This window comes from Hyaloscypha bicolor (genome assembly GCF_002865645.1).
Source record: "Hyaloscypha bicolor E unplaced genomic scaffold K444scaffold_42, whole genome shotgun sequence".
NCBI lineage: Eukaryota > Fungi > Ascomycota > Leotiomycetes > Helotiales > Hyaloscyphaceae > Hyaloscypha > Hyaloscypha bicolor.
This window is the reverse complement of record NW_020194544.1, coordinates 2,019-22,571: the sequence shown is the minus strand read 5'-3', so window position 1 is coordinate 22,571 and position 20,553 is coordinate 2,019. Positions and strand designations below refer to the sequence as shown.

At 44.8% G+C, this 20,553-nt stretch overlaps 5 protein-coding genes across 5 annotated transcripts; 3 read left to right on the top strand and 2 right to left on the bottom strand.

The window, feature by feature from the left end:
* Positions 1–4,281: 4,281 nt before the first annotated feature.
* Positions 4,282–8,594, bottom strand: K444DRAFT_555424 (glycoside hydrolase family 115 protein). The gene is made up of 6 exons (XM_024876707.1): positions 7,893–8,594; positions 7,399–7,832; positions 7,156–7,349; positions 6,568–7,103; positions 5,934–6,519; positions 4,282–5,887 (listed from the first exon to the last, which is right to left on the bottom strand). The coding sequence occupies exons 1-6, from the start codon at positions 8,388–8,390 to the stop codon at positions 4,764–4,766; spliced, it is 3,372 nt and encodes a 1,123-aa protein (XP_024741023.1). The 5' UTR covers positions 8,391–8,594; the 3' UTR covers positions 4,282–4,763.
* A 1,020-nt stretch (positions 8,595–9,614) lies between these two features.
* Positions 9,615–11,295, bottom strand: K444DRAFT_626166 (uncharacterized protein; the record flags this gene model as incomplete). Its single annotated transcript, XM_024882609.1, has 4 exons — positions 9,615–10,589; positions 10,646–11,031; positions 11,080–11,178; positions 11,229–11,295. 4 exons carry the CDS (start codon positions 11,293–11,295, stop codon positions 9,615–9,617), a joined length of 1,527 nt encoding a protein of 508 aa, XP_024741022.1.
* A 1,102-nt stretch (positions 11,296–12,397) lies between these two features.
* K444DRAFT_714282 (malic-domain-containing protein) lies at positions 12,398–15,133 on the top strand (the record flags this gene model as incomplete). Its single annotated transcript, XM_024888324.1, has 5 exons — positions 12,398–12,739; positions 13,032–13,224; positions 13,274–13,570; positions 13,637–14,107; positions 14,163–15,133. The coding sequence occupies 5 exons, from the start codon at positions 12,398–12,400 to the stop codon at positions 14,756–14,758; spliced, it is 1,899 nt and encodes a 632-aa protein (XP_024741021.1). The 3' UTR covers positions 14,759–15,133.
* A 321-nt stretch (positions 15,134–15,454) lies between these two features.
* Positions 15,455–16,872, top strand: K444DRAFT_660627 (uncharacterized protein; the record flags this gene model as incomplete). The annotated part of the gene is made up of 5 exons (XM_024886489.1): positions 15,455–15,739; positions 15,899–16,069; positions 16,138–16,211; positions 16,319–16,399; positions 16,450–16,872. The coding sequence occupies 5 exons, from the start codon at positions 15,455–15,457 to the stop codon at positions 16,676–16,678; spliced, it is 840 nt and encodes a 279-aa protein (XP_024741020.1). The 3' UTR covers positions 16,679–16,872.
* A 2,615-nt stretch (positions 16,873–19,487) lies between these two features.
* K444DRAFT_660626 (uncharacterized protein) lies at positions 19,488–20,214 on the top strand (the record flags this gene model as incomplete). The annotated part of the gene is made up of 2 exons (XM_024886488.1): positions 19,488–19,955; positions 20,022–20,214. Coding segments are annotated over 2 exons (660 nt in total), but the record flags the coding sequence as incomplete, so codon positions are not given.
* Between the last annotated feature and the right edge of the window lie 339 nt (positions 20,215–20,553).

The following is a 20,553-nucleotide window of genomic DNA, read 5'->3' as shown; positions in this document are numbered from 1 at the left end:
GCAACCACTATCTAATATCCATACGTTTCCTAGTAGTAAGAATTTTCTTACTACTACCTATAGTAAGCCTTTGATCCCACGCAGCTTCGTCTTTAGCAGACCAATTATTAGTAGGCTCTTTAGTAATAGGGGAGGATAAGAACTGAGTGCCAGAGGAACGTGCTCCTGGTATAGTAATATCAAAATATTAATCTGCTCGGCTATAGGTGCGTTTACGAGGCATATGAGGGGCTAGAGATAAACGAAGGGTTAAAAGAAACATAGTAGAAGTAAGGTAATAATTAAGAAGTATATAGAATCAGTGGTTTTGCTTAGAAAGCTGGTGCTTGTACTATGAACTATATACTGTAAACTGTGTGCTATAAACTATATCTAGGTAGTAAAAAGAGAGCAGAGGCCCTATATATATCTAGAGGCTCTAGAGAAGTATCTTTACCCCTATTATATACTGAGAACTAAAGGGTTTCAGCTATTAGTCTTGAGGATATATTATTATATACTGAGAACTAAAAGGTTTCAGCTATTAGTCTCGAGAATATATTATTATATACTGAGAACTAAAGGGTTTTAGCCATTAGTCTTAAGGATATATTATTACATACTGAGAACTAAAGGGTTTTAGCTATTAGTCTTAAGGATATATTATTATATACTAAGAACTAAAGGGTTTCAGCCTCCTTAAGCCCGAAACCCCAATATTATGCGATTAATTAATCGTAGCGCCCGATTCCTAAACCGCTCGTATTAATAAATGGGATAGAATAGATCTAATTATTTTTAATTAGTTTATAAATTTTATTCTTAAATAATTAATTATAATATTTTATAAATTAGGGAATTTAATATATTAGAATACGAGTTAAAACTAAATAAGATTTAGTTTATATCTTTTAATTAGCTATAGAAATAGTTATAGAATACTAAATTATATTTATAAAAATAATATCTTTTAAAATTATTACTAAAATATTTATATAATAGCCCGATTTTAAAATCTTTTTTTATAACTAGAATATTTTAATAATTACTATTATAACTATAGTTATAATTATACTAAAAGATATTTTAGAAATAATAATATATAAATATTAAAAAAAAACTATTATAATTTTTTTTCTAGTTATAATTAAATTTCTATTAATATACTTTTATAAAGCATTTTTTATATAATATTAAATTAAAAATTAAATATAAGTCTAATAAATAAAAAAAGTAATAATAATTTAAATCTAAAACTAAAATAAAAAACTATTATAATATATTTGAATTTAATATAAAAAAATAAAATAAATATCTAAATATTTTTTTTAATAAAATAACCCCGTATTATTTTATATTTAATAATAATTTTATATATTCTAAACTTTATAATAGCTTTATTATTATTTAAATATTTTTTTAAATAATTTAAAAACAGAAAGTATTTATTTCTTAATATATAATTAGTAAAGCTTTTTCCTTATTAGCCTTTTCTAGTTTATTAATCTTATTATTTCTATTCTTAAATATATTATTTTCTATAATATTATATTAATAAATAAAATTATATAAAATATAAATAATAAAAATAACTCGTATTTAAATTAATAAATTATATTTTATATTAGTTTTAAAAAAAAGAAAAACATATTTGATTTTATTTCTTAATATTAAATATTATAAATTAAAGAATTCTTTATATATTTTAAAAATCTTTTTAATAATAATAACTTTATATAAATACTATTTTATTTTTCTAAATAGAATTATAATCTATCTAGTATTAATATATCTAATATTACTAAAATAAAATCTATTATTTAATATTTAAACCCCTTTTTTTATAATAATATTTTATAAAACTCTTTAATTATTTGTAGAATTCTTTTATTTAGAATATATAAAACAAAATTATAAATTAAATATATATATTATAAATATATTATAAAACAGATATTTATAATAATTCCTAAAAAGAGCTTATATTTTAATATCTAAATAAGTATAAATATAAATAGTATTAATAGTATTAATATAATTATTAAAATAAAATATAAATTAAGAATTATTTATAATTCGAAAATATATTTCTATTATTATATTAGGCTATTTTATAATATATTTAAATAGTAAATTTAGAATAGTAAATATTTTATAAAAGATTCTATTTATTATATTACTAGAAATGTAATTATTTCTAACTTAAAAACTTCTTTTATATATTATAATTTAATATTAGCTAGCTAATAATATATATAAAAATATATATTTTCTTTTTAATAGATATAACTTTATTTTTTTTAATAGAATTTAATTAATATTCTAAATAATATAATTAATATATATAATTATTTTTAATACTAATATAAATACTTGTAATTAAAAAGTTTAATATCTTATAATAATTTTTTTAAAAAAGATTTTTATTAGATTTTTATTATAATATATTATTTTTTAATAATTAGTATTATTAATAATAATTTAAGTAATAATTAACTCGAATTTGGTATTAAACTTATTTTAAAATAATATAGCTATAATAAATAAAGATATAATTAATTATAATATATAATTATATAATAAAATATTCTAAAATTAGAATATTTAGATAAATTTAATTATCTAAAGCCAAATATTTAAATACTAGTATTTTGAGAATTACTTATTATAAATAGTTCTAAAAATGCTATAATTTATATAAGAGCAAATACTAGTAATTAAAAGCTAGTATTTGAAATTTATAAAACGGGCTTTTAGATAAAAATAAACGAATTTTAATTTAATATATCTTTATATTAAACCTATATAATAATAAAGCTTTAAATAAGAAAAATTAGAACTATTTATAAAAATTATAATATAAAATAACAGGATTATAGGGCATTTATACTACAAGCCCACTCTCAGGCCACTTTCTACTATACTTATTTACTAAAGTCTCTTATATTTCTAGGCTACTTTCCTATAAGTATACTATTCCTTTATCTAATAAGAAGTGGTCTGTACTAGCAGGGGGGCCTGGCTCAGGGCGAAAAGGCAATAGATAACTAATAAGTTTCTAAGCAAAGGCATGCCTTTTCGCCCTGAGCCAGGCCCCCCTGCTAGTACAGACCACTTCTTATTAGATAAAGGAATAGTATACTTATAGGAAAGTAGCCTAGAAATATAAGAGACTTTAGTAAATAAGTATAGTAGAAAGTGGCCTGAGAGTGGGCTTGTGGTATAAATGCCCTGTAATCCCGTTACTTTATGCCACAATCTTCGTAGTTACTCTAGGGTCAATAATTGCAATATATATGCTAGTGCATTAGCTCCTTAGAGTATATACCTTTATACTTGAAATTTGCAGTACTATAAAATACGCCCCTGAGATTAGCGAATCAGAAATGAGGCAGCTCTTCAAATTCTCGATCTCAGCAGAAAATTTTAATCCCTGCACCGTATTACAATCTTTTAGAGATTGCACCTAAGCGTAAAGGCAAGTCCCGTAATAAAGATGTATCAAAATTCCCAAGAATCGCTCAGGAAATACCAGATCTTGGAGTTCAGAAACACCGGTAACCTTTCCTCCCTATGAAGGCTATCAGAAGACAACCAACCAGTGAAGACCATGCGTCTCTTGGCACAAGAAAATTTAGACCCACAACCAACTAAATATCACAACATTAACTTGGAGTAGGATGTAGAGCAGTAGAGCTAAAATCGACTCGAAATAGTTCTAGAAGATGGATGGAGTCTTTTAGATATTATGAATGGAGCTCACAGGCTACAAATTGAGAGACGACTGTTGCAAAAATTTCCACAATAGTATAACCTAGTTCAATGAAACTGCTCTTAGCGAGATTCACTAGTTTGTTATTGTCGCGGAAAGGCATGTATATGTCTCCTGTTTGTAAGGTTATATTGAAATACTTCACTGAACCCCTACTCTAAGGAGTTACACCTTGCAGGGCAATCCACACGTACTCTGGATATGCGACATTAAAGGCAAAGCTCCCTTGCCCATAATTATGTTATCATTTACACTAGTGAAAAGTGCCCACCAGAGGCACAGAAAACAGATGAAGATGGGATGCCAGTGTTCTAATTACTGGTCAAAAATCCAGTCAGGGTCCTGAGTGAATGTAACGATGCAAAGGATCAGCTGGATCCATTATCGAGAATCAACTATACTAAGGTCTACGTGGTTGGAAAAGACGTCCGGGTCGCCAACATTGGAATTGTCCATGAGATGTCCATGGCAAGCCTCATCGTTGGTTCCCCCTTTGAAGTAGTCTCAGCGAAAGTTCACAAAATCTGTCCCTCCAACCTCGCCGAGAGAGAAAGGGCAAGGACAAGAGCGTCCAGTAAGCGCATATACTGTAAGTACGCAGACCTGAGCAAGGCACGTCAAATTCAGCTAACACCCCCATTTCTTAGGACTAAGCTGTGATAAAATAGTGAGGTACAATTGAGACAAATGAAGTATTAAGCCCTGGTCCTCACATGGGATTTGGGAATCCGATATTTGACGAAAGACTATTCAGCACAGCAGAACAGTTCTCCTCCCACTTCCTACCCTTCGAGTACCTGTAGCACTGGCTGGTCTTCGCCTCGATGTCTCCCCTTATGACTTCGCCTATCTCTCTCAAGACCCGATTGCCCCTTCCCTCCCTTTCTCAAAAATCTATATCAACGAATGCATCTCGCATGTTTAAGACATAGCTCGTAGAACAAGACACCAAATAAACAAAGGAATGCCATTTAATATTACCAAATAACTACCCTATTTATCTCCCTCCCACCTAAATAACATCCTCCACCGCAATCCCCGCAAAGTTCGTGCCATCATACGTCTCCACCTTATCAACCCCCGCCCGAAAGCTCTCCGGCGGGCCCAGGTAACTATGCCTCAACCCCCCCAAATCAACAATAATCTTCTGGATCACCACGCCCGGCTCCACCGCCCAAACCTTCAGCGTATGCTTCCCCGTCTTACTCAAGTTATGCATGGTCGTCGTCGTATTCCCGCTCGAACTCAGACCCCAAATCGCATCTGCGACTGCTCCAAGCCAGCCGGGAGGGTATCCGCCGCCGGTGTAGTTGCCTACAAACTGGATTGTTTGCGGGATGTCGGCATCGAAGGCGACGCCATACTTGAGAGGTCGTAAAGCACCGTTTTGGTTCTGCGAGGGAGAGATGAGGAGGGTTACATTAGCTTTTGAGACATTGGTGAATGTGTAGATATCGTATTCGAGTACTGGTCCCGTGCCAGCTGGCTGCGAAGGCGCGAGCACAGGCATCAGCGTCACGCCGGACAGGGTGCGGCCGTGGGAAGGCAGTGTAGAGTACGAGATGTTATTGATGGAAGTGTTGCGCGTGGTGTGCTCGGCTTCGATGGATATGTGCTTGTCGCTCTCGACGAAGCCGACAAAATCGGAAGGGATGGCGACGTTTTGCACGGGCACTTGCACCATGGGGGCGTTGTAGCTGCCCCATTTCTTGCCGCAGGAAGAGGAGATGTTCATGTTTATGGTGGTGGTGTTGAGGGCTGCGGGGGCTTTGGCCCAGTCGATTGAGACGAAAACGCGGGTGTCTGTGCCGTTGTCGCCTCCTGTGAAGCCACTTACGGGTGAGACTCTTACGTAGTCTGTCCAGGGCGTGACGTTCCATTGACAGCCATCCATACCGCGAGAGAAGATGTCGATCCAACGAGTTTTGGGTCCATATGGATCCATGGGCGGAAGAACGAGAGTGTTTTTTGAGTTGTCATGGTAGACATCGTCGCCAGAGACCGTGGAATTGTTTCCTTCGACTCCAACACCAAGGTTTCCTCCAATGGATGTTTCAAGCTTCTGGACGAAGGCTAGAGGAGGAGCCGTGTTGCGCATTGGCTGTTGCCAGTATCCCCGATATCCCAGATGGGTTTCTGCTCTGGTCAGTACAATTTCGGCAAAGTGAAAAGCGATACTCACGATCAAGTATATGATTCCACTTCCCATCCAACAATTCATGATATCTCTGCGTCAATTCTGCATCCTGTTTAAAGTAATCCAAAACATCCATCGCCTTGTCATTAGCCGAACTTCTCTTCTGCGCCACATATTGCTCATTCTTCGCCGCATTGATGTAGATTTGATACACGACTTGACCACCAAGGACTGGCTGTAGAATCATCTCATAGAAAGCAGCTTGGTACTCCTCGTCCAGATCATCATATATCCCCTGCGCATCATTGGCCAGCTTTTGCCACTGAGCTAGGACAGCATCGGCTTCATTGTAGTTGATGACACTGTAGAAGCTGGGATCCATGAGCTCATATTTGCGTCGTGCAGCGTACATGCCGTATCGTTCGAGGACCGAGACGATGCCGTCGGCGTGTTCTGCGTCAAAGGAGAGGGTTGCCCATTGGCTGAGCCAATCCGGAACACTATCATAGCTCCACTTCGGAGTGTCGTAGGCCAGATCCAAAAAGTGGCTGATGGGGATTTCCAGAGGCTTGATGTCCCCAACGTTGAGAACCCATATACGGTCTGCTGATCTTGCGTATGCAAGTTGCATCTACTACCGATCAGCCCTGATGTTACTGAAGTGGTCAAGCGAATTTACCTGTTCCACGGTTTTCTCAAGCTGTATGGTATTGATCCACTTGTAATCCCTTGGATCTCCCACATAATCGATATGATAGTAGACACCAGCCCCACCCGACCTCCCCGTCTCATTAGCAAGCGGCAGCCTCCTGATATTCCCCCAATTATCATCTGCCCACAAAAGTGTAACGTGATCGGGAATTGTCAACCCCTGCTGCTCGTAATACCCTTGCACTTCCTTGTACAAACACCACATCTGGGGTATCTCCGTTACATTTGTTCCACTGAAGACTTCAGTCAAGATCTTAATCTGCGCCTTGACGACGTTTTCCACCACAACGATCGCTTGCTCATCAGTCAGGCCAATTGCGGTGTCGCCGCTCCCGCGCATCGCCATGGTGAACAGACTGCTTGCTGCGTATGGTTTGGCCCGCTGAGCGCCGTAGCGGAAGAATTTCTCAATGGATACGTTGTTGGAGTTGTATGCCCATTGGCCGTTGCCTCCGTACTGTGTGCCGAATGTTGGCCACTCATTGGATGCCCGCATCATGGGTTCTGAAGATTTTGTCAGTCTGGGCTTCATCGAACAGGAGAAAGAATTACCCACCAGTATGACTTGATCCCATCACAATTCCATACGCATCAGCCAGCGGCTGGTTGGCAGTATCGTCCACATTAAACATACTGGACCACTCGGCCGGCCAGAAGTAATTAGCCTTGAGTCTGAGCAATAGCTCGAAAACTCGTGCATGGAAGTAGTGATTAAATCCGGCGCCGTAAGGACCGGGAGCATAATTATCGCTGTCAGACCGTTAGCAATCCATTATCACAGCACTTGAAGGGAACAGACTTGATCCAATTAGTCAAAGCAGGCTGCTCATCATTAATGAAGAATCCCCTGTACTTGACGCTCGGCGAGCGCTGCGTCTTCCTCCCCTCGAGCGCCCAAACGCCTGCCAACTTCTTGATCGGAACATCTGCAAAATCCCACCAGGGAGAGACTCCAATTTGCTCGCTCACGTCATAGAGACCATAGATCGTGCCTCTCATGTCGCTTCCTGCGATGACGAGCGCTCTGTCAATGCCCGGGAAAGGATTGTCGACGACATGAGTGATGTATGACTCCCATTTCCCGCGAATTTGCAGCTCGCTGAACTTCTGGGCAACAAGTAGAGCGTTGATCACGTCCGACTTGCCGATTGTACCCGCGATAATTACTGTTTTGAGCGTGGAATTGTTAATGAGAGTTGGTCCTGTGAAATTTTCGGCTGGTCCCACAGTGTACTTTTGAGCTTGTTAGCAACGTTGGAAAGGTCTCAAATTTTCTCGCGAGGCAAAACTCACATTGACGAAGTTCGTCGTTGGTTGGTACATATAATACACGGTCGTCTTGCTCGATGTAGGTGAGCCAGCTGTAGTATTATGCGGGGCACTCGGCGGTGGCGCCTGTCGGGGACTCCATGAACCTCCATTTGGTCCACCATCTCCTCTGTGTGGGGGATGAGGAGGTCCATTCCACCAATCCCATTGAGGATCTGGATCCCTGCGAACATTCTCCGTGCGTTTTGAATAATTCCCAATTCCAGGTATAACACTCCCCTGCCAATTGCCCAACGTCAGGTTCTTGCCCGTAACCTTCCCAAAATCTATGGCCAGATCTTGAGCTGCTCGAATCACTCCCCACCAGTCATTGGCGCTGACCAGTATTTGCCCATCGATTCCAGATCCAGCTAATTGCAGCAAGCCCGGCGACGGCTTCGTCGTGACTGTCGCATTTTGACCGAATGCTGTGACCGAGGAGCAGAAGGCAGAGAGTGTCAGGAGAAACGACTTCGTCCTCATCTTGACCGACTCCTGGCGCGCGACAATTGGCGCTGAGGGAAGTGGGAAGGAAACGGAGCAACAATTGAGGGAGAATCGCCACTTAAGAGTACTTTAACTCAACCGCAGTAACGCGTACGCGCCAGAAAGGATAAACTGATAGAACGAAAACATCATTGCGAGGGTCACGACAGTTGGCTCCAGGGGACCGGCGGTCCAGGTTCCGCATCGAGTAGAAAATTCGGATGGACGGATGAATATCGCGAAGATATGGGGCTTGGCAATAGAAGCAAGCATATAATGATTATAAGCGGTACCTTACATGCAGTGCGAACAGCGCCGCAAATTGAAAGCTGGCAATTCATGAAGGAATTCAAACGAGCTTTGCGGAGACCGGGGGATAGATTTTGCGGGGTAGAATTGCGCTGATCCTTTAGGCTGAACAACTAGCTCGAATCTATGTGGCGGCTGTATAGCAAGGTTTGATGCTATTCCAGGTGCCAAGCGATTGGCCACCGATAAATTTGATTCAAAATGCACCAACTGACACTGTCAGCTTCGAAGCCTAAAGAGAAGTACACATTATCTCCCGTAACGTTATTTCCACTAACTTTGGGGATAAAATTGTGATATTGACCACGTGTTGCATTCAAAGGTACCAAATTGGCCCCCAGTCAAAAGGCAACACAGTTTTGCCTTGCAGAGGACGCATCCGAGGAGTCGGAAACGAATCAAATATTGGCACGACACAAGCATATGATATTGTGATTGTGGGGAACGCATAGTGGAGAGATTGCCAACCTTCATGAAGTACTTCCAAAGGGCTGTACTAACTCGACACCCTCCATCACTCGCCTGCAGCAGTATTCTCTCTCGATCTCAAATGCCGTGTGAATCCATCCACCACTTCCCGGCTCACCTCAACACTTACCGATCGCGGGAACGCAGAATAATCATCAAATAAAGAAACGCTAAAGTCAAAGAACACCTGGAATCTAGGTAACACAGAGTCGAAGTAGAGCCAAATGACTTAGCTGCGCTCTCAGCTTTCATGCCTCCATCCCAATCCTGTCTTCTTGTGTGGCGAGATTATCGAAATGGTGCGAGACAAGTCAGAAGATGATGTACGTGCGGGTGATCGAAGCGGGTGCAAGAAAGAATTAAAGGGAAGAAGACCTGCCACAAGTCCAACATCCCATCCCCTTGCCGAAAGTTCTGCTTCACAGTCCCACACACATGTTATACCTATGCATCAACCGTACCGGCAACACCAGGCAGTGTAGCCGCATCGACAAGGGTGGTTTCAGTCTTGCCTTCTGGGACGAATGCGTACCTTGGCATCATGGCCATTTTCTCCTCCGGGCTCAAGTCGTTGTCTGAGTATACCATCTTGATTGGCTTTTCCTTTTTTGCTTTCTTTTCTCCTTGATCTGTTTTCTCGGTCATTTCGGACTTCTCGAAGCCTTCGGGGGCGGGGGTAGGAGTCGCCGTGGCGGTTGGCGCAGTAGAAGTAACAGTCGATTCGGGAGCCGTAGCTGGTGCTTGTGCCGCCTCTCCCTTCTTCGGAGGCTTGATACCTGCCTCAGCCATCCTGATAATCTCGTCAATGTCATCAGCTTCTCGAGCGGCGCCTGAAACCAGGTCGTCCACCGAAGAAGCGTTAGTCGCATAGTCCCCATTGTAGCCTTGAGAGTGAGGAGGATAAGCTGATGACATAGCTGAATTATGATCTTGACCTTTCCATCCATTGCCTCCCCATCCACCTTGCTGATGAGGAGGAGGGCCTTGGTGCAACTGCTGCATTTGATATGGCGGCACTGCAGGAGCGCCAAATGATGGTCGTTGAGGAAGGCCAGGTGCTGGGGGAAGACTCGGTGGTCGATTTGGGAGGCCGCCGTGTGTTGGTGGGGTGTGTGATGGCGGGCCTTGATAGCTGTTGAAGGAACCCGGGGCCGATCCTGCTCCAAATTGTTGACTAGGGAAATTTTGGTTTGGCTGGTATCCGGGAGGAGGGAAGGATTGGGAGGTTGGATGCTGCGGAGGAGGAGAATATTGGGGCTGGTATTGAGCACCGGGTGGTCCAGAGAACGAAGGTTGTTGGGTGTAAGACTGTTGGTAAGCTACCGCAGGTTGTGTGTACGGCTCTTGAGAGAATGACCCATATCCCGCACCTTGTGTTCCGCCAAAAGTGGCTTGTGGAGGAGGGAAAGGCGATGCATTCTGCAGATAAGGGTCTTAGCATGGTGCGAGATCATAGAAATTTGAGATAACCTTACAAATGCGCCAGGACTTTGTCCCATAGGACTGTTGGCCATTGGTGTATTGCCACCGCTACTACTGCCAGCTGCTTGTTCGGCTTTCCGAGCTTTGTGTTCTGCCAATCTCTTTTTCAGATCCGCAGGCGATTCAAATTTTGGCTTCTTGGGTTGGCCACCCGCTGGATTTGCGCCACCACCTGGAGTAGGATTTCCTGTGGCTGCTCGACGCTCGGCTTCCGCTTGGTAGAATCCTGCGATGATGCGCTGATTATGTGCTTGAGCAACCTCTGCCGGAATGCCTTCCATGCCAAATATTTCGACTTCGAGTCCTTGTCGGTTGGGCAATGAGTTGTCAACGCTGGACAGAGTCTCTTTATGGACCTGATTCATGTGAACGGACAAGCCTGTGCTGTCAGCAGAGATATCAAAGGGGGAGAGTCTTCACGGCTTACCTCCTGCTGTGTTCAGTCTTCGGCCACATCTTTCGCATTTGAAGTGTTTAGCCTTTTGATGGGAGATGAGAATTTTTAGGTCATCGAAATCACGCTCACCTGCGACAATTGTTAGCAATTGACAGCGTGGCAAGGGCAATGGTACGTACAGTAATAGCACCACGGCCGAGCGAGCAGCTCCTCGACATCGGGGTGACCGCGCTTCTTCTTGCCCATGGTGATCTCGACTGGCGATGAATCGAGATGTCGAGGGTTGTTGTATTGATGGGGTACTGTTGAGTCTCGAGGAAGGAAGAAATTGCGGAAGGCTGGAGTTCTAGCCGACGCGCTAATCGAATAGGGTTAGTGCTCCCGGAGTTCATTTCGTAATAGCGAAAGATCTTTGTCCCTTCTTTTTCTTCCTCAACAACCAAATTATGTTAATGCGCTCGACACGATCTGATATTGAAATGATTGACATCCTTCGGGTTTGTTCTGTTGGTTAATTTTGTATCCATCCGCCTTTCCTCTGAGGCGTTCTTTTTTTGACAAAAGCAACACCTTGATCAATCACTCCGCCTACATGGCACCGAAGCTGAGCCCTTCCTCGGAAGGCCTTTCAGCTTTCTCACGTCTTGTGGGGAAGTTGAATGGAGATTGAGAAGAAATCACGTCCTTGGGGCTTGATTTCCACAGAGGGCTGCTGCAATACCGATCCTGGACCATCATAGTCCACACTCCTCCTCTTCACGAGTCTCCCACAGGAGTGTGGCTCCTTGCGTACCAACATTCGAGCACTGCGAGATGGGAATAGAAAAGTAGGGAATGCATCACAGCTTATTTCATCGTCAACTGTGTTTACAAACACCGCTCTTGATTGATGGTCATGTGACTCTTGAGCCCATTGCAATAACAAAGTTCAGCTTCCCAAGGTTCTCTGATCTTCGATGTGGACTAGTTTTAGATTATGCAGCTCTGCAAGCTTGCTTCTTCTCTAACCTTGAGCATCAATGCCAGCAAATCCCGACCTCGATCGAAAACCACGTTTTCAAAGGGTGCGTCAAATCAGAGTTTGGGCCGTGAATGGGCCGAAGAAACAACGTCATACAGCAGCTATCTCCATTGGAACGGCGAGGACGGATAAGGCTCAACGTCAGCTCACTTGTTCTCCCTTCGGCACACGGATTACAAAACGATCATACACGCCACGCCTGCGTTCCTTCAACATATCTCGTCGTTGCCTTGTCTCGCTGAACATCTTTTCGACGGCAATTGACCCCAAAATCTACTCCACAATCTGCCTTGCATCGATCCCAAGATGCCAACTAATCACCCCACCATGGCCCATTTTACACGACGGATGTCTTCCATCCACAAGGAGACCAAACCTCACGAAAAGCATCCCAGGTTTGGGAACCTCCCACTCAGCACGAGCGGACCTCAAGATTGTGCGTTGACTGGCGCTGCGCTCCTCAACACACCATACCTCAACAAAGGGGCTGGGTTTCCTCCGGAAGAGCGGGAGGCGTTCAAATTGACTGGATTGCTTCCCCAGAATGTCCAAACTTTGGATCAGCAAGTGAAAAGAGCTTATCAGCAGTATTCGACTCGAGTTGATGATTTGGCGAAGAATACATTCATGACCAGTCTGGGAGAGCAGAATGAAGTGCTGTATTTCAGAGTGAGTTTTATGACTCCAGAATACTTCTATAAATCTCTTTCCTTTCCTTCCGAACTTCATGCTCCCTATCACCTTCCTCTTCTTCAATTCTTCCAAGGTTGAAGAGCGTACCTACGTGATGAGGATGGGCACGTGTGTCCATTTCTAGATAATCTTCGTGGCTGCTGGAATCAATATCCAATGAAGGCCAAGACATTGAGTTGGGAGTTCTGAATATTTTAAGGGTGATCTGAGAGATTTGCGTTGTCATATTCTTCAATGCCGCGCTGCATTCAACACTGACACCGATCAGTTGATTCAAGACCATCTCAAAGAGATGTTCTCCGTCATCTACACTCCAACAGAAGGAGACGCCATCCAAAACTACTCTCGACTATTTCGAAAACCGGAGGGCTGCTTCCTGAACATCAACGACGTTGGTCGAGTGCATGATGACCTGGCACAATGGGGCTCTCCCGACGACATTGACTACATCGTCGTGACAGGTAGCCGCACAAACCTCTTTTCAAGTCACCAGAGACTGACACCACATAGATGGAGAAGAGATTCTCGGTATTGGAGACCAGGGCGTGGGTGGAATTCTCATCTCCGTCGCTAAGTTGGTTTTGACAACTCTCTGCGCCGGCATCCACCCAAACAGAACTCTCCCCGTCGTTCTAGATTGCGGAACTGACAGTAAAGAACTGCTCAACGATGATCTATACCTTGGACTGAAGAAACCGCGTGTGAGGGGTAAAGAATACGATGATTTCGTTGACGTCTTCGTCCAATCAGCACGAAAGCTGTACCCTAACGCCTACATCCACTTTGAAGATTTCGGCTTGCCAAATGGTATATTTCCCTTCCAATCTACTCCTCTTATTTAGATACTTTCATGACCTCAACTGACTTTTCCAGCCCGTCGCATTCTCGACCGTTATCGCCCCGAGATCCCCTGCTTCAACGACGATGTCCAAGGGACCGGCTGCGTCACACTGGCCGCGATCATGGCTGGTCTCCATGTCAGCAAGTTAAAGCTCGAAGATATGCGTATGGTAATCTTCGGTGCCGGAACAGCAGGAACGGGAATTGCTGATCAAGTGCGGGATGCTATCGCCGCTGATAGCGGAAAGTCAAAGGACGAGGCTGCAAAGCAGATCTGGTATTCCTGCTCTCCTCCTCGCCGATCCCACTTTTATCCACCCTCTTCTGACGAAACCAGGTGCGTCGACAAACCCGGCCTCCTCCTAAAATCCCACGACGACAAACTCACGCATGCACAAATCGATTACGCACGTGACGACTCAGAATGGGAAGGCAAAGAAGGCCATGACCTCCTCGCGGTCATCAAAGGCGTCAAGCCGCACGTCCTCATCGGGACCTCCACCCGTACGCCCACCTCCAATCCCCTTCCCCCACAACCAAACTAACACCCCCACTCCAGGCCCAAAATCCTTCACCAAAGAAATCGTCCAGGAGATGGCCTCCCACGTCGAACGCCCCATAATCTTTCCCCTCTCCAACCCGACACGGCTGCACGAAGCCTCTCCTTCCGATCTCAACGAATGGACAAAAGGAAAAGCGCTCATCGCGACCGGCTCTCCGTTCCCACCGGTCAAGTACGAAGGGAAAGAGTACGAAATAGCAGAGTGCAACAACTCGACCTGTTTCCCGGGTATCGGCCTCGGCTGCGTGCTTTCGCGCTCCAAACTCCTATCCGACAAAATGCTCGTCGCAGCCGTGAAATCGCTCGCTGCACAATCGCCCGCGCTGAAGGATCCGGATAAGGGGTTGTTGCCAGATGTGATAAATGTGAGAGAGATCAGCGTGCATATTGCGAAGGCGGTTATTCAGCAGGCTGTGGAGGAGGGCCTTGCTACGCAGGAGGGGATCCCGGAGGGGGGGGAGGATTTAGAGGAGTGGGTCAGGGAGCAGATGTGGGATGCTGCGTATAGACCGTTGAGGTTTGTGGAGAAGAATAGTGCGGGGAGGCATGCGAGGGGGGAGATGGGTGTTGCGGGGGCCGCGGCACAGGTTTGATTTAAGATCTGAAGATCTGGGGTATGCCGAGGGTTGTGGTATATTCAATTGATTGGAAATCTGTGAATGCGAGACGTGGAGCAAGATAATTAAGATCTTGTCCATATTTCTTTCTGTCTTTGAATGTCTAGCAATTTATACATGCAAGCCCCCTGGCGCCTGCAGGTCCTCGCGAGCTCTTGGACATTCGGGTTGCATACCACCCCCACCCCCAGTGGCGGAAATTCGGAATAAATTTTGTAATGAACTTCGTACTGTTTTGGACATTTTGCAGGTTGATCAACGCTCATCATTTACAATCGCCGCTTTGGATGGATTGTGTTCGTTGACGTTCAACTTGTTGAGTTTCTTTGATGCTGAAATCTGGAAGCAGTCGACTCTCGCAATATTTTTGGCATTGGCTTGCTGGTAATCTTACTCTTCTGTCTTCTCTCACTGCCTCTAACACCGTTCAGGTTATTAACACTTACCCCTTTCCTTCTGCCCGGAACTTTGACTGTAGCTGCCGGTACAGCCACGATCACAAAAGCTCTGCCAATGCCCGCAGTTGAACGAGGACACGGATGCATGACCCAGCACGGTAATTCCTAATACTTCCTTGCCATCCGCCCTCTGCAATGGTGTCCAATCTCGTCACGCAAAGGCGCAGAACAGATTCAAGTTCTCCAATTCAGTCCCCAGCGCCCGTCATCCACCATGGAGGTCCGAAAGCCGTATCTACAACGTGCTGAACCAAACTCAACACAAAGTCCGATCTTCAACTACTACCAAAGGTCATTGGTTACAAACAACGGAATACCCATTGCAATGGTCACAGAAAAGACCTCGCCTCGTACATTGGAATTATTCCAAACCACGCCAAGACTTCATGCAACCAATGCGGCGGATGCTCAAGGCGTGCCTGGACCTCCTGATGTTCATGGCGTCGTCACGTCAGCCTTTGATCCCCTCCTTGGAGAAGGGATGATAACTCTGAAACCTGTGAGTGGAGATATGATCGAGCTTCTCCATACTCAAGAAGTTGATCTCACTGCGAACTTTAGTAGAAACATAGGATACACGCCTTCTTTCTGTCAACCCATGGCTTCAAATTCTACACAGCCAGGAGATGCCCCGGAATGTCAGATGTTTCCGTTCTAGCTCTGGGCCGTGACATCGAATAAAAATTTCATCTTTACGCTTGGAAACGGGACACGGACGGCAAATTTCGACTTTGCTGACGGCGTGAAAACCATTTCAAATGGCGAGCTCAGAAACTTCGACCCCGTCTTCGCGCCTCGAAAGTTCAAGCTCTCTAGGAAAACGAAGATAGTATGACCATTTTGACATACGTATATTATTAATCCTACTCATACATGGCCGTCTACCTCTCATTGCAGACCATGCTGAGCGGCAACATCACAACGTGGATCCCATGGACATCTACCAAAGCCCCTTTTTTCACAGACCAGAGGTTCGCCCTTCGCACTGGTTTACATGCCTGCGAGACAATCAAAAACAACTGGACTCAGATTTACGCCAGCACACTCTTTGAAAAGCCATGTTAGATGTGTCGGACAGTCGAAATCGTTCCCTCGCGAGAGCGATCGAAGACCTTGCCACGAATGCAACACTCAGCATGATAACTTTCGCGGACCTGACGTGGGTTTCTCGTCTCCAAATCGTTATTCTTGCTGATACGTTCTTCACAGTTCTCCCAATGCAACGACAGCACAAGTAGTATTTGCATCCACACACAACGTCCCCGTCTACAAGCCGCTCTTGCTTCTCTTGCCCTACGATATCGCGCACCTGCTCACCATCCCGAGCGTCCGTCTCGGACTTTATACATTCCACACCAACGGCTTGGCGCAGAGCACTTACTTCTCTGCGATCATTGCCACGACTAGGAAGCCAGGACTTGACGTCCTGTCAGACTGAGGGAACACTTTCTCTCTTGACAGTGAAACTTCAAAACTTGGATTGAGATTTGGTGAGGTTGTCATTGGAATGAAGGGTGAAAGGGCAACGCTTGGAATGGCGGATGAGTTGACCCAGTTGAAGAAAGGGAAAATTTACAGGTAGCCATATATTTCAAATCATTAAACAGAAAATTGAGTCCGGTTGAATAAGACCCACAAGCTGAACCCGAACACCGCGATCAAGAATGAATATCTCACCCACGGTCCCGTCAGTGCTCGGGCACAGCACTTGCTCAAAACGGAAGCAGTGTTCATCTGCCTCGAATCACTTGATTCGGGCACCTCTCTGTTGGCGTTCTCGACATCGGAGAGTCGAGACCATTCTATTGACCGGGATCGCCACCAACTGGAAGCCTTGACGTGATGACTCCCTTGTCGCTATTGTTGTGAAGCATCTGGGCAGAAGAACCGTGGTTGGAAATCTTCCGGGCCGACATCGCAATCGTCATAAATCTGGAAGGCTTGAAGAGAACGTCATCACCAGCCTGTCCAATCCCATCCAAGCAGGCCGCAGCCCTCGCGGATTGGAAGCTTGAGAGAAGGTGTCGGCGGCGCTGGCGTCGAAGTTTATTTTGAGTTTGAGCTAGCGGGGTCTCCCGCCCCTTTTTTCCGTAGTGCGCAAGGCTAGAACTGTCAGAACAGAACCAACATTTGACTCTAGATGCTTCTTGCTAGAGTAAGGTTGGCATTAAGATGGGCTCCAGAAATGATGACCGCGGCTTCTTCTTTGGCTCGTTTTAACTTGGTCTTCCGAAGCTGCTGCTCCGTTCAGCTGCTTTCCACCCCCTTTAACGTAGTTCCGTGGAGTAGAGACAGCTCTGGAAAGTCTATTCAATCCATCAACGGCAAATAGAGAAGGATATAACTTCATCCACGAGAATATTCAAGCTTGGAAGGTATTTGTGCTTCTGGAGATTGGCAAAAATTGTAATACCGATAGCTTCCTATGCCTCTCGTGGCATCATGGAAGCTTTGAGCTCTCATCCTGATGCATCGGTGTGATCGCATTCGTCCACACAGGCATGAGGCCTGGGCTCTGAATCTTCTCCCAAGATCAACAACTTTCGGTCGAGGAAGGGGTGCAGCGAGATCTTTCGCATCAGGTGGCCTTGACCCCTCCAATTCTGCCAAATGTCTGGTCCAGAAGAACACCTGTGAAGACCGTCAAACTTTTATTGAGCCTCTAAAAATAAGTCGCAGTTGCTCCCATTCCTCAACAGGGCAGCCGTTACCCCGCAAAATCGTAAAACTAAGCCTTCCCTTCTGTCCCAACGTATTTTGGTATCTCCCAAATTCTTTCCCCTCATGGGCCACCAAAATAGCTTCCGAAATTCTGCTCAACAGTACCCAAGCTTCACGATTGCGTGATTCCTTCCCTAGCGCTCTCTACTGAGTATAAGAACCCATCGACATCGAATTTCCTTTCCTTCCTCCTCACCGCATCTTCATATAACAGCTTCGCACTCACGCTCAAGCTTCAATCACCAAGATTCAGTCCCGCAACCTCAATAGTAGGCTCTCCTTCCTCGTAGACTCCTAGACTCGCAGCTGCAACACACTACATCCTGCCGCCACTGTAATTTGTCGTGCTGTTGGGTGCTTCGACCTCACGGTCGCACCGCTCCTCGAGGAATTTTTGCCGACTTTCGCACACTTCAGCAATCAACGGCACCACGCACCAGCTTCCCTCACGCGTAACTAGTTGTAAGTAATTCCTTCTTTATTTCTTTACATTACAGCGCATTTGTCGTCATTGCACCTCGAAGTCGCTCCTTCCCGCTGTCGCAAATGTAGCAAGAGCACCTGCTGATTTTTTTCCAGGCGATCGAATACCAACAACCTGAGCGCCGCCCACACAACTCAACACAATCATAGCCAACTTGTAAGTAATTTCTCTTCTCGCAATCTCGTCGTAAGCTCTTGGGTTCTAAGCATTCTCGTACATCCCCTTCTTTTGCACTGCATTTCGATTTCCGCGTTGTGTTTTGTCTCGATTTGCGAATCTTTCCTTGCGTAGCCGCGGTCGTAAATGTCTTCAACTCAACTGGGAAGGGACATCCGGCTCTCTTGTGAAGCGAGCGCAAGCTCCTGCCCGTGAAACTGCCACGAAAAATGTGACTTTCCCTGAGAATTTCTCGACTCAGCTCCCAAGGCAGGAGCGACTCTGCACCACCCGAATTTCGAATTTCGAATTTTCTGACTTTGGCTGCGATTGCACGTGCATCGAGAAAATTTGTCCTGTGCCCTTGAGCCCTGGGTGATCTGTGTGCTCGAATTTCAAAAATCTGGGTGTGAGATATAAAATCCCCATGGTTTCGCTTAACGAAAAGGGGCAACTGTCACGTGACATACAAATTCGTCGGGTTCGAGTTCATTCATAACGTGTGATGGTTCGAAGCTCTCTGAAATTCGGTTGCATATCGCTCTTCTTGGGCAATTCCCTTTGGCTTCTGGTGATTTTGAGATAAGGTGGCAACTGGTCATTTCGGCTTCATGCTGCATTGCGAGCGCGGGCCGAGTTGACTCCAGAAGTTTTGAGGATGTCGTCGCCGTTTGACCTCGCCGCCGCTACCTTGCTGTCGTATAAATATTTGTGACTGTATTATCGTAGTGTCTGGTTCCTCTTCATCGTCTAGAACCTTCCAGTGTTCGAGATGGTGTTCGGACATCCAAATTTTCGAAAACGTTGTCTTCCACCAACCTAAGTTTCAATGCTGACTGTATTCGGTTACAGCATTACTATTCGACAATCCGATTCAACCAACAAGATGTCGAATTACCAAGTCTCACGAAGCTATTCGCCGCCTAAGGAGCGGAAAATTCCCGAATGGCGAGTACGGGCAACAAGCGAGCCCAGATCCATGACGAACGACAACAGTGGGGCCTCTCCATCATCCCCTACCCGGGTCCGCAAACGCTACAAACCAACCGGCAAAAACTACAAGCCAGTCCCCGGGCAAGCACCCATCATTGTCCCGGCCGGCAAGCGGGACATCAGCAAGAATTGGAGACGCATCGAGAACCCATTCGACAATAAATCCGATGTTCTTGCCACGGAGGAACATCAGAGCGCCATGGTTCCAGTCATCGAAAGACATCAAATAAACAACAAAGCCCCTGACAACAACTCTGATGTCCCTGTTACCGAGGAACAACAAGCCTCCATTGCCCGAACTAGTGAGAGACATCAAACACTTGACGAATCTTGCACCAGAATCTCCAATGTTCAAGTTAAGGTAGAACAATCCAGTTCCTTGGCTTCCAAATATTCCATCTCCCATATCGAAACTGACAGCTTTCAGCAATGTTCCACAGACTCTTCGTACAATGTGAGCCAACCATCCACACCAACAAAACAAAGAGGCCGCCGTCGCAGAGGCCGACGAAACCGAGTCAAAAATGCCAGCAAGGCAACCATCGAAGAGCCCTTCTCGAAGCGGAACAACCTCAACGAAGGCAGCAAGAAATTCCTCTCCAAAGCAGATCACAACAAGCCGGCATACGCAGGTCCGAGTTGGGGGCTTGGACCGGATCCTAGTACATTGCCACTTCCGAAATTCTACACACCACATACACCAGAGGCAATCCTCAAGGTCAGCAAGTACATGAACAAATCCCGCAACCCCATCCCCCCAAATCAGCCCGAATGTCACGGTTCGGGTCTTGTTCTACCTCATGCAAGTACTTTGGAAATTCCCTCTTGCGTCACACCAATACCAGCCTCCAAGGTCAGCAGCTCCAGCAACACAACTGGAGAATCTACCACCTCCATTTCGCACAATGGGGACAAATATGCGGCCGACGTTTCGGACAATAGCAGCTCTGTCACCAACC

What these genes read in the sequence shown, in the direction of transcription:
- K444DRAFT_555424 (XM_024876707.1), bottom strand. Translation starts at nt 8,390, where the DNA reads ATGAGGACGAAGTCGTTTCTCCTGACACTCTCTGCCTTCTGCTCCTCG. An exon ending in GCTTTGACTAATTGGATCAA is followed by an intron (nt 7,350 to 7,398) that starts GTCTGTTCCCTT and finishes ACGGTCTGACAG; the next exon opens with CGATAATTATGCTCCCGGTC. An exon ending in TTGAGAAAACCGTGGAACAG is followed by an intron (nt 6,520 to 6,567) that starts GTAAATTCGCTT and finishes GATCGGTAGTAG; the next exon opens with ATGCAACTTGCATACGCAAG.